General features: G+C 56.0%; 1 protein-coding gene across 12 annotated transcripts in view; it reads right to left on the bottom strand.

Moving 5' to 3' along the window:
• The window catches only part of CELF5 (CUGBP Elav-like family member 5), a 46,664-nt gene extending 34,496 nt beyond the window's left edge, over positions 1-12,168 (bottom strand). For 11 of the 12 annotated variants that reach the window (XM_061149314.1, XM_061149311.1, XM_061149307.1 and 8 more), the window contains exon 1: positions 11,904-11,928. In XM_061149314.1, coding sequence (XP_061005297.1) covers positions 11,904-11,913 — 10 coding nt within the window. In that variant the 5' untranslated portion in view covers positions 11,914-11,928. Of the gene's footprint in view, positions 1-11,903 lie in introns of all 12 variants that reach the window. The other variant, XM_061149306.1, reaches the window with a different exon arrangement.
• Positions 12,169-12,499: the final 331 nt, after the last annotated feature.

The raw sequence follows: 12,499 nt of genomic DNA on the forward strand, positions 1-12,499 counted from the left end.
AAAGCAGAGACTGGACAGATGCAGACACAAGCCAAGGGAAGTATGGAGCCTCCAGAAGCTGGAAGAGGCCAGAGGGGCCCTCCCTGAGCCTCCAGAGGGAGCAGAGCTTTGATCTCAGACTTCTGCCTTTTAGGGCTGAGAATCTGTGGTCATTTGTAACAGCCACCCCAGCAAACCAGTACAGATGGGAACCCGGGAGGAGAAGCAGTTTGGAAGGAAGATGCGGAACCCAGTTTGGGCCCTGCTGAATCTGAGGGTTTGCAGGTCTTTATGGAAAGGACCCTCCAGGACTGACTAAAAAACCCCCCAAGTGGCCCAGGAAGATGTACCAGCTGTGTACATGGAGCCAAGCTCTGTGCTGAAGCCCCTCCCCTATGATCCCTGGAGCTTCACACTACTTGTATCCTCATGTTACAGGTGAGCAAACCCGTGCCCAGAGATGCTGAGCCACTTTCTTGATGTCACACAGCGAGACGGAAACACCCCCTGCTACTAAAGGCAAACTGGGGGTGGCTAAAGGGCTTCTGAGTCCCAGAAAATTCCACAGCACTGGGGATGATTTAGGTCTTGGGAGCTTAATACACTGATCTAATGAACTAAAAAAAAAAAAATTGTTTTAAAGATGAAAACAGGGAATTCCCTGGAATTCCAGTGGCTAAGACTGTGCTCTTACTGTGGAGGGCCTGGGTTCAAACCCTAGTCAGGGAACTAAGATTCCACAAGCCATGCAGTGTGACCAAGAAACACACAAAACAAAACCCCGCCAAGAAAACACAAAATAAACTAAAAAAATAAATAAAAGGAAAAACAATTCTTTTCCTTTTTACTACTCATAGCTCTCATGTTCAGGCAGAAGTCTGGGATTTTTGTCACTTCCCAGGGAGCTTGACAGGTCTAGGGACTGATCCCGATGGACACTGGTGCTGTCCTTGTCTGCACCCACCCCGGATACACCCCACACCTGACCTCTCGCTGACCTGCCTTTGAATTTGCCATTTCCTTGGCCCACACACCCTCACCCTCATCTTTATCTGGCTCATTTCTCCTCAACCTGCAGGTCCCAGCTGAGTCACTCTTCCTCCAGGAAATCTCCCCATCCCCGACTGATGCCGGGGCAGGAGGGTTGGCGACTGAGTGTGTCCATGTCACCGATGTGTCCCCAGTGCTCAGCGTTGGGCCCAATACACAGCTCGTGCCCAGTAAGAATTTGGCCACTGTACATGGTCTCCATCCTTTTCCAGCCCCACCTGGACTGCTCTTTTCTCCTTCCCCTGTGGTCCCCGGCTCCGCCCTCGTCCCCACATTCTGTCCTCCCCAAAGAAGCCACGAGAGGGCGCCTGTGAGCGCCTGAGCCAGGCCCCGCCCCTCCTTCGCCCACAGCCCTCCAGGGTTCCAACCTCCCTGGGGTAAAAGACCAAGTCCTTCCACAAGGCCCTGCACAACTAGCTCCTTCCTCTCCCTGCCCTCCCCGCCTTCCTCTCTCCCCCTCGCTCACTCTGCTCCAGACACACAGGCCTCCTGACTGTTCCTCCACACACCAGGAATGGTCCTGCCCCAGGGTCTTTGCACGGGCTGTTCTGGGATGTATTTTCCCTCTGATCTCTGCACGGTTTACTCTGTTACTTACTTAAGGTCTTGGCTCAAATGTCACCTCCCCCAGTGAAACCTCCTTGGAGCACTCCATTTCAAATGACAGTCCTCAAACATGCCCCCCCTACCCGCCCCGTTCTATATTTTCCAGTGCCCTTAGAACCATCTCAAATGTCACACTTTTTTCTCTTGTTTCTCCCCTACTGAAACGTCACTCCAAGAGGATTGGGGGCGGGGGGGGGGGGTGGTGTTCAGTTTTGAGTCCCTAGTACCTAAATAGTGTCAGGCACACGGTAGGTGCTCAGTAAATACTGACTGCAAAATGAATGATTTTGCTTCCAAGATGACCTGCTAATATCAAGACCACCTTGTGGGCAACGACCCCATTTGATTTGTCTTCCTGCCTCCCCTCCCCCACCACGCCCAGCATGGGGTCAGTCCCAAGCACCAATCATGTGCCAGGTGTGCTGGGAAAACAGAGGCAGGAAAGATCTGTTTCTCTCTGATCACCAACATCTCCCCTCCCCAGCCATAACCAACTGTGTGAACCCCTCATCTCAAACCCTTTTGATCCCACCCCCTCACCACACACTGGCACCCCTGATTCTAGTTCTTTAAATTCAGCTCTAATCTGGTGATTAAAGATGGGATCCAATCCTGCCCAATGCCTTCCTGCTGTGTGCTCTAGGGCCAGCCACTTAACCTCACTGAGCCTTCACTTTCTCATCCATAAAATCACAACATCATCCATTTAGCACTATAGGCCACACTCTCTTCTGCTGTGGGGCCACCTCTCCACCAACCCTGCCCCTGGCCGCCCTCTCCACCTCCTCCTCCATCCTCTCATCCTGAAGCTGTCCTCCACTTCACTGGGAACAGAGGGGCTGATAGACCCCACCCCCTGTTCACTGCCCCTCCCTCCACTTATGAACTCACTGGCTCCTGTCTGGGAGGGCAAGACCTAGGACCCAGGCCTCATGCTTCATCAGGCACGCTGTTCTAGCCCGACCTCCTGTCTCCCTGGCTGCTGCTCCTAGCCTCTGTTGCTGCCTCTTCCTCTGTCTCCATGTTACAAACAGGGCTTCTCAGGGTTCATCTGGACCTATGACCTTCGGCCTGTGCCCATGTCAACTCCTCCCATGGATATAGTCACCATTGCTGCACCAATGGTTACTCCATCAGGGCACCCACCCATCCATCCACCCATTCACCTGTCTATCCATCCATTCACTTATCCACCTGTCCATCCACCTATCCACCTGTCCATCCACCCATTCACCTATCCATCCACCATTCATCTGTCTATCCACCCACCAACCATCTGCCTGTCCATCCAGGTATCCATCTGCCTGTCCATCCAGGTATCCATCTGCCTGTCCATCCAGGTATCCACCTGTCCATCCACCATTCACTGGTCCATCCACCTATCCACCTCATCCACCCATCCATCCATCCATCTGTCCATCTTTATCTATCCATCCATTCACCCATCCATCTATCTGTTCATTTATCATCCATTCATGTATCCATCCATCATTCACTCATTTACCCATTCATCCATCCACCCACATGTCAAGCTATCTCTCCATCCACCCATACATCCGTGCATCCACACATCCACCTGCTGAGTTTCAGGCACTCACTGTTCTGGGCACTGGAGACATAGCAGTGAACTCAAAAGGCAAAAATACCTCATCTTAATAGGGCTTCTAGTCTACTGGGAGGAGAGAAACACAAATAAAATAAATAAACTCTACAGTACATCAGAAGCTTTCATTTTCACAGAGGGAAAAAAAAAAAAGGATGCAGGGAAGAGGGATGTGGAGTGTTGGAGAGTGACTGAGATTATAAATCAGGTAGGCAGGGTGACTTCACTGAGAAGGCGGGGTTTGCAGAGGATGAGGGAGGAAGTGTGGTCCAGACAGCAGCCACAGCCTGTGCAAAGGCCCTGGGGCAGGACCATTCCTGGTGTACTGAAGGAACAGCAAGGAGCTTGTGTGTCTGGAGCAGAGTGAGAGAGGGAAAGAGAGGGAGGAGGGGTGGGGCAGGCTATAAAGGGCTTTGTGAGCTATGGGGAGGACTTGGGGTTTTACCCCCAGGCAGGTGGGAGCCCTGGAGGACTGTGAGCAGAGGAGGGGTGGGGCCTGACTCAGGCGCTCACAGGGAGCTTCAGCTTGCTGGGAGAAGTTCAGACTGTGGCTGGTGAGGGTGGGAGCTGGGAGACCAGGGGAGAGGAGACTAAGCTAGTCCAGGGGGTGATGATGGGGCAGACAGAGAAGTGGGGAGACATGAGTGGACTGGAGAGGTTTAGAAGGCAGAGCCATCAGGAGGGAGGGATAGGGGAGCAGAGGTGTGAGACAGGGAGAGTCAGGGTGACTCCAAGGTCCTGTTCTGACACACTGCAGGCTTGTCTCCATGACACTACGGTGACCGCCAACTGCTCAGGCCAGAAAGTTAGTGTGATCCTAGATCAGGGTCCCCCTCGGCACTGCGGACATCCAGGCTGGGTCATCCTGTGGGGGGTGCTGTCCTGGGCACTGTGGGGATGGAGCAGCACCCCTGGCCCCACCCACAGCCAGGAGCCCCCTCAGTCATGACCCCCACAGATATCCCCAGATGGTGCCCAGTGTTCCCTGGTTAAAGATCACCCTGGGTGAGGCCCACTTCACCAGGTCCCTCCCTATTGGATCCCACCAAGAGATGACGATTTGACTTTTTAAATCACTACACATCACCACTCTTAGGACTGCTCAGCGTCCTGTCCACTTTCTCACAGCACATTGCAGCCCTGCTTAACCATATGGGGTAGCTCTAGATGACGACAAATCCCTTCCAGCACAGACACTGCTGTGATGAACTTGTTGTGTGTCCTTGGGGAGGTGCTCTCCCCTCTCTGAGCCTGCACTTCCCACATATATCACGTTGCTCTGGAGACCCCTAGCTGGGGTGGGAATGACTCCTCAGGTCCCTCCTCCTAGCAGAGAGTCGGGGACAAGGATGTGATGAGTGCCCTCTTCTCACCTCTCAGGTGTGGGGAACTCCACCCCCAAAGGCTGCTGGGGAAAGCGAGAGGACTGGTGAGGGAGCTCACACAATCTACCCTCAGGGCACCTCCAGGCAACTTGCCACCTTTCAGAAGCCCCTCAGAGGAGCTGAGCTCAACTGTGGTAGCAGAAATGTCCAGCCACGTTCTGGGACTCTTTGTCCCTTAGTTTCCCCACGTTGAAAATGGAGGACCCACTTTCCCCAGATTCAGAGCTCCCTAAGGGACCCTGACCTTTCCCTATCCACAGCCCTCCAGGGCTCCCACCAACCTACCTGTAGAAGCTCAAAGTCCCCTCCCTGCCCTCCCCTCCTCCCTCTCTCCTGCTGGCTCACTCTGCTCCAACCCCGTTCTCCCAACACTGCAAACTCATTCTGACCTCAGGACCTTTGCACACACCATGTCCACTTCATGGAATGCTTTCTCTTGGCTTTAGAACAACAGCTTTCTCATCTGCCATGCAAAGCTCATCCCAGATGTTGCTTCCTGACATCTTTGGTCACCCACAGTAAGTTGTCACCCTTCAAGACACATCCTTCTTTACTTCCTCCATAGCAACTTGCTCCTACCCAAGTCTTACCTGTTTGCTCATTTAGTGTCAATCCCTCTTTTCCCCCAGACTGATTTGTGTCCTCCCAAACCAGGCACAATGCCTGGCACACCCCAGAGACTGGACAGACAGCTGTTAACTGTCTGGCTACCAGACCACTTATTAACACCGATGATGTGCAAGATGCTATTGACAGGGATTGCATTAACCATGTCATTATTTGCATTCTACAAATTAATGCTAATTCTTACAACTACTCTGTAAGAGAACTCTTGATACTCCTTCTCTTTTACAAGGATGCTAAGGCTCAGGAAAGATAAGGCAGTTTGTCCAAGATCAAACAGAAATGAAAAGCAGAGTCAGGAATAGAAACAAAGCCTCTTGGGCTGCAAAGCTGATGGTCATTCCCATTCACCTGCTGGGGAGGAAGGTAGTAAATGTTGAGGAGGTATCCACCAATCCATCCACTCACCCATGCATCCACCCATCTACTCACGCATTCCTCCATCCATTCACCCATCTTCCATGCATCCATCCATTTCTCCATCCTCCCATCCATCCATCCACTCACCTAGTCCATTCCTCTATGCTTCTATTCCTCCATCATCTGTCTACCCAACCATCTTTCCATATATCTATCCATCCATCCATTCCTCCATCCATCTATTCATCCACCCATTCATCCACCTAGATATCTATCAATCCATTCAGCCTTTCATCCACCTACCCACTCTTGCATCCAGCAATCCAATTATCCACCCACCAAGTCATCACCATCCATCCATTCATGCCTGCAGCCATCTACATATCATCTGTTGGCCAGGCTACCCCCCACCACACCCAAGCACCCCCTCACCCTCTCATCCTCTCCTTCCCTTAGGCCTTTGTTCATCCACATGCTCTACTTCAAAATGGTGAACAGGACACAGTCCCTATCCTTGCAGAGTTTACACATCAGGCTGGGAGGTGTGACACCTGACTATTTGCTGTGTGACTTGGGTGTGGGTGTCACCTGTCTCTGAGCCCCAATTCCCTGTCTATCCATGTCAGGGGGGGAACCTGGTTCTCTAAGAACCACTGTGACCTAAGCATGTGTCTGTTTATTTGTGTCCCTTTCATTCCACACTGTGAGCCTCACCCCAAGGGGAAGCTTCTGTTGTATCCACCCAGGTGTGTGAGAAGTGTGCATATCACAGATAAGGCTGGGAGGCTGGAAAGAGGCTGATGGGAGCAATGACAGTTAACAGGACATGAAGCTCTCTTTCCACACAGGTCTGAGATCCTCCTCTGCTCTAAATTCTTCCATGGCTCCCCAGTGTCCTCAGTAAAGATCCAAGCTCAGTCCAACATAAGAGGCCCCACAGGGTTGAGTCCATGACCTCAAGGTTGACTCCCTGGCCTCAACTACCATGCCTCACCTAATTCTTCCTTGACTCCAGCTGTGCTCCTTCAAACCTCCAGGCCTTTGCAAACCCAGTTCCCTCTGCCCACATCCAAGAGGACAGAGACATTCACCTGGCTGACTCACTGTTGTGTTTCACATCCACCATAGGGCTCAGAACATAGACAGTGCTTCTGTGAATAAATACATGAAACACTTTCTCCACCTGGTAAGTTCCTATTCACCCTTCAAAGCCCCAGTTCTAATCCCCCTCCTCCACCCAGCTGGATTCCCTAGGCAGAGCCTTCAGCTCCCTATCCAGTTCTCTCAACATTGCATCCCTTCCAATTGAAACACCCTGACCATTCCAGCTATAGGTGACAGTGTGTAGCTCTGCTCATTAGGGGGGTCTCAGATCTCTTTTGCCTAGCACAAGGCCCCAGAAGGCTTTCAGGAAGTGTTGGCTAAATGAATGAGTATGGTCCTACTGACTGCTCTTAATGGCCAGGGTCTCATCAGCCAATATCAGTGTTTAAAGAGAGAGCAAATGTCATCAAAAGGGAACCATGGGGGCTCCCAGGACCCTCTGCTGTTACCCCACCAAGGCAAAACTCCATCCACTCCCAACCTGGAGGGTCTTTGCACAAGCTCTGCCAGGATGACCTTTCCCCATCAACAGATCCTTCAGGTCTCAGCTTAGTAGTGTAACAAGCATAGACTCTGCGCCCAGCCCTGTGTCAAGAGCTTTAACCACTATTCTGGCCCTCATCTCCCTTAACTCTCCTCAAGATGGGAGGCCCCGCTGGTCTCACGACTCTTTTACAGATGACAACACTGAGCTTTGAAGAGTTGAAGGCAGCTGCCCGAGTTTCCGTAGCAGAGAAGATGCAGAGAAACCAGACATCCTAACTGTTCTCCCTTATCAGCTGCCTCCTCCAGGAAGCCCTCCTGGTCTCCACACCTGCATCGGCTGGGGCCTCCTCTGGGTTGTCCCTGCAGATATGCATACACCATCTCAGCCCTGACATCAATGCCTTGGAACTTCCGGTTCCTCACTGTGTGCCCTCCCCCTCCCACCACACACACACCACCACCAAATGAGATCTGGGGGTGGGAGGAGTCTGGGAGAGGATTTTTCTCTATTTTGCCCAACACTGTATCCTGGGTCTGGAAGAAATAGTGGTTCTATTAGTAGGTGGCTTCACAGCCTGTTGACTCCATCATGCCCCCCAAGAATTCCTGTTGCCTGGAATCTCAGACCCGCACACAACAGGCGCTCAACCAATGCACTCTGCCTAACGGAAAGCAGAAACGATGTCATGGTCACCCATAAGGCCCCCGGGGCCTCATAAAAGCCTGTTAACCCCCCTGAGGATGGAGTGGTTGGGGAAACTGAGGCCTGGAGGGAGGCATGCCCAGCTCGAAGCCACACAGCCAGTCCTGGTGGCTTGACCCCGACCCCCTCCCACCCGCCGCTGTCCCCTCCCTTCGTTCCTCCCCACCGGGCAGCGCCTGTCGGCCGCCCAGCCCGCCGTCTCCCTGGGGCTGGCACGTCACACACGGAATTTCATGCCTGGAGCTCGGCGTGCTCCAGCCTCTCCCCCCACCCCCCGTCACCCCCAACCGCCAGCCGAGCAGCTGGTGCTCCCATGGAAACTGCAGGCCCCTACCCGACCCCCCCACCCTCACCGGCCCCCTTCACAACCTCCGCTTTAAGACAAATATTGTCATTAACATGCAAATGCATATACGATTACCATAAAGGGGGCCGCTCGGCAGCGGCGGCGGACGAAGCGATCGCGGGCGCCTGCCCCGGGCAGGGCGGGTATTAATATTCAAGCCGATCGCGCGAGAGAGGGCCCAAGCCACACCAGGCACCTGGGAGGAAGGGAGGGCACGTGCACACAGCCCTCTCCGAGGGAGGGTCCCAGAGGGGGCCCATCCCCCCAGCAGGTGGCTGGAGGGGGCGATGACTGGACCCTGATCAGTGGGAGCCCCCCTAATTCCTGGCCTGAGCCCCTGGCTGGGCTGGGGGCACCAAGCAAGGCCTTCTCTGGATGAGGCGCAGATCTGAGTTGGGGGAAGCGGTCTCGCGGCCTCCCTGCCCCCCAACTCTCTCCCCAACTCCCGCCCTCTCTCTGCCTTCCCCTGTGGGTGGGGGTGGGGGGAGGCTGCGTCAGCCCCCCCCCCCCCCCGCGTCTCTGTGTATCTCTCTCCTCTGCTCCTGCCATGTCTCTCCACCTGTCTCTGTCTCCATCTGTCTTAAAAACAAAAACAGCCAGCACCCACAGGTCTGCCCTCCTCCAGAGAAACCTCCACTTCTGCCCTGCCTTTCTCTTGGTCCCAGCAGGGAGGCCCCCTGCACAGACCCTTAGGAACGGGGGTGCCCCCACCTCACCCTGGCCGTGGCTGTCAGATGTCATAGCCCCGCCCCTCCCTTCCCTTCCCCAACACCACCCCTGGGGAAGGGGGGATCCCGCCTTGGCTTGTCACTCCCTCATCCCGCAGATACACTTCTGCTTCTTTGGCCTGGGTGGGAGACAGGTGTATGACAGCTGGGTGAAGGGCAGCTCTGGTCAGTCCTTGGGACCCAGTATTTGCCCCTCTGGCCTCAGTTTCCCTTCCACATGAAATGCACAGATGCTCACAAGCCCGTGGGAGTCACGATCCCATCAGCAGCGATCAACCAGGCCCCCCAGTGTGAAAATTAAGGGTGAGATGGTGATCATGGGAATAAGGCAACACTGGATGTCCGTTCTGCTGGGTGCAGGGGCCACGGGGACCACAATTGGTGTTCTCAGCTTCCCTGGTGCCCAGCCTCCAGGGGCCCCCAAGGCTCTCTGAGGATTTCTCTCCACAACCTGAGGTCCACACTCCCACCCCTGGGCTCTCAGCCAGCACCCTCAGTAGGCACCCTGCAGGTTCCCCAGAAACAAAACCAGATGAGTGTTGGCAGGAGGTGCCTGGACCTCCCCACCATGCCACAGTTCCCCACGCATCATTCCACTTCCCGTTGGCTGAGGCCCAGAGAGGGACAGCCACCAGCCAGTCATACAGATAAGCACCCCCACAACAGGCCGCCAGCCCAGCTGCTGGCCCTTGAATCAACTCCCACCTTCAACACCCCCTCAACTCCCTCACACAGATAAGGTCCTACCAGGCCCAGCACAGGTGGGATAAGGAGGAGCCTCCATTGGTGTCCTGAGGGTACTGGGGTGGGCAGGTGGATATGGGGAGAAGGCCCCCCACCCCGTTACCCCCTGGCCCTATATCCAGGGCTCTAACCTGCCTAGGGCTCCTGCAAAGTGGATGTCATGAACACCCAGCTTCTTAATTTTAACCCTCCAAGGAAAGACTGCAAACGGGAAACACCCTGAGGCACCCCCAGTCCTAACATTCTCCAGCCAGGAAAAAAAAAAAAAAAAAAACCCACATTCATGAGACCCTGTTCTGTCGACAACAGGTAAACTGAGGCTCTCAGGTCAGTGAAAATCCAGCCACAGTCTCTCCCTTATCCTTGCGCGCTGTGGGGGCAGTAGGGTTCTCCAGGAGAGATACAAAAATGAGAAAGGAGGGGAGGACCACCGGGCGGCTCCATCCCCCCACGCCCCATATGTCTCTGAGACCCAGAGCTCACCAGCAGCTTTTCATTCAGCGTTTGGGGGGGGGGCATGTGGACACCACCCCCATCAGAATCTTTCTAGAAATGAGCCCTTCAGACACACCAGGGGTTTGGGTTGTGGAAAGACCACTCACACAGCCATGGACCCCTCAGCCTGACTCGTGGGTGAGCACAAGCCCTCTGCCCTCCTAAGCCACAGGGAGCGGTTAGATTTTCCAGGCCCAGTTTTTTTTTTTTTTTTTTTTGGTGATGGTTGGATTTGAAAGAGATGGGGGATGGGAGGAGCTGCTTTCCTCCCCCTTGGTACCAGCTGGAGGGGCTAGCTGAAGTGGCAGGCCTGGACTCCAAACCACCAGATCCTCCCTATGGCCTGTCCCAACCCATCATTCATTGATTCATTCACTTGTTCATTATTCATTCATTCATTCAACAAACACGTATTCATGCTTACCATGCCTGCCACACAGAGAGGAAGACAGGGATGAATGCGGTCTGAAATAGGTCACAGGCCCTGATCCAACCCCGAGGCCCCTCCAGGGTCTCACCGGGGGTGTCAGGACAAAGTCTTCACCATCCCCACCCCCCAGTCCCCATCCCCTGCCAGAAGAACTGCCAGGGCCACCCCAATCCAGACACTGTGCCATGATCAGAGCCCAGGGCTGGGGCCACAGTCCCCAGCACCCCCTTTCAGCATGCCAATAGAGAATCAGGTGGCAGGGAGGTGGGCAGGCCTTCCCACCCGACCTGCCTCCTCTGCTGGGCTCACAGGTCGCCCACACCTCCCTGTCCACCCCAGGATCTCGGCTCTGCCAGATGGACAGTCCAGGCTCATCGTCTTTGGCCTCAGCCCTCAACACACTGCTAACGGGCTTGGCCAGTTTTAACTTGAGCCAAAGGTGGAGGCGGCAGTCTGGGTGTGGGGCGCATAGAGAAATGGGGGGGGGATGCTGATCCAAACAGAGAGGGTTTGGGCATGGTAGGGGGGGCACACGGTAGCCTTTGAACCACCCAAGAGGCCGGTGCTCCCCCAGACTGGCTTAGCTGCCTGCACCCCCACCCCCCCACCCGCTTTCTTTGTAGTTACCGATTAGCCCGAGATCCTGAGCATCCGTGTCCCCCGCGGCCGGCTGGACCTGCCCCGCCGGCCTGGCTTTGTGAAAATGACCAAGGCAATGAAATCCAGTGGTGCAAACTTCCCCGACGGGGCCTGGGGAGGCCGAATGAATGGGGGGGAGGCACAGGGAGGGTGGCTGTGTTTAGGCAGCTTCCCAGCAAAGGGGCAAGAAAGAGTGGGTGAGGGAGGGAGGGAGGGGTGGGGGTCTAGAGGGAATGAGAGGGAGAGGGAGAGAGGGAAGGATGCTGGGGGGGCAGGATGGGAGGTAGGGGGAGATGAGAGAGGAGAGAAAAGGGAAGAGAAGAGAGAGAGAGGGAGAGGGAGAGAGACAGAGAGAGAGAATGCCGGAAGGTGGGGAGGGAGGGAGTGGGGGCGGAGGAGGGGAGGGGGCCAGCTCGGATCTGTCAGCTGCACCCCCAGAGGGGGGAGGAGGGGGTGGGTAGAACGGGGTTGGGGGGGGGGGAAGAAATGATGCCGTGGCAGAGGCAAGCGGAGGGAGGAGGTGAGGAGAGGAAGGTTGGTGGAGGGGAGAAGATGCCGGAAGGTGGGGTGGGGAGGCCGAGGGAGGAGAGAAGAGGGGAGGGGAGCGAGCCGGGCGCCCACCTTTGTGCATGCCCGTGTAGGGGTCTTTGAGCACCGTGAGCTCATAGATGCGGCCGAACTGCTCGAAGAGTGGCTTGAGGTCCTTCTCGTCCAGGTTGCGCGGGATCTGGCCCACGAAGAGCTTGATGGCGTCCAGGTCCTTCGTGCCGTCGGGCTGCCCCCCGGGGGGCTCGGGCCCGCTGCTGCCCACGGGCGAGGGCCGCGGCTGCAGGAGCTGCTGCTGCTGCCGGCGCGCCTCGCTCTCCGTCAGGCGGGCCATGGCGGGCGAAGGCGGGCGGCGGGCGCGGGACCGAGCCGGCGGCGGCGGCGGCGGCGGGCGGCGGGCGGACTCGCAGCTGGAGCGACGGACACCGCCTCCCGCCTCCCTCCCGCCCGGTCCCCGCGCCCTCCTCCCTCCTCCGCGCGCCCGCTCGCGCCAGCATCAGGACCACAAAAGGGCGGCTCCGCAGCGGCCCCTGGCGGCCAGAGCGCGCCTCGCCGCGGCGGCGCCCCCACGCGCATCGTCTATCCCGAATCACACTTGGATCATCCTGCATCCCACACATCCGGCATCCCGCCTGGCCGCTCAGTTCCGGCCGGTAAACTGAGGCCAGCGG

Source organism: Dama dama, chromosome 9, assembly GCF_033118175.1.
Source record: "Dama dama isolate Ldn47 chromosome 9, ASM3311817v1, whole genome shotgun sequence".
In the NCBI taxonomy this organism is placed as follows: Eukaryota; Metazoa; Chordata; class Mammalia; order Artiodactyla; family Cervidae; genus Dama; species Dama dama.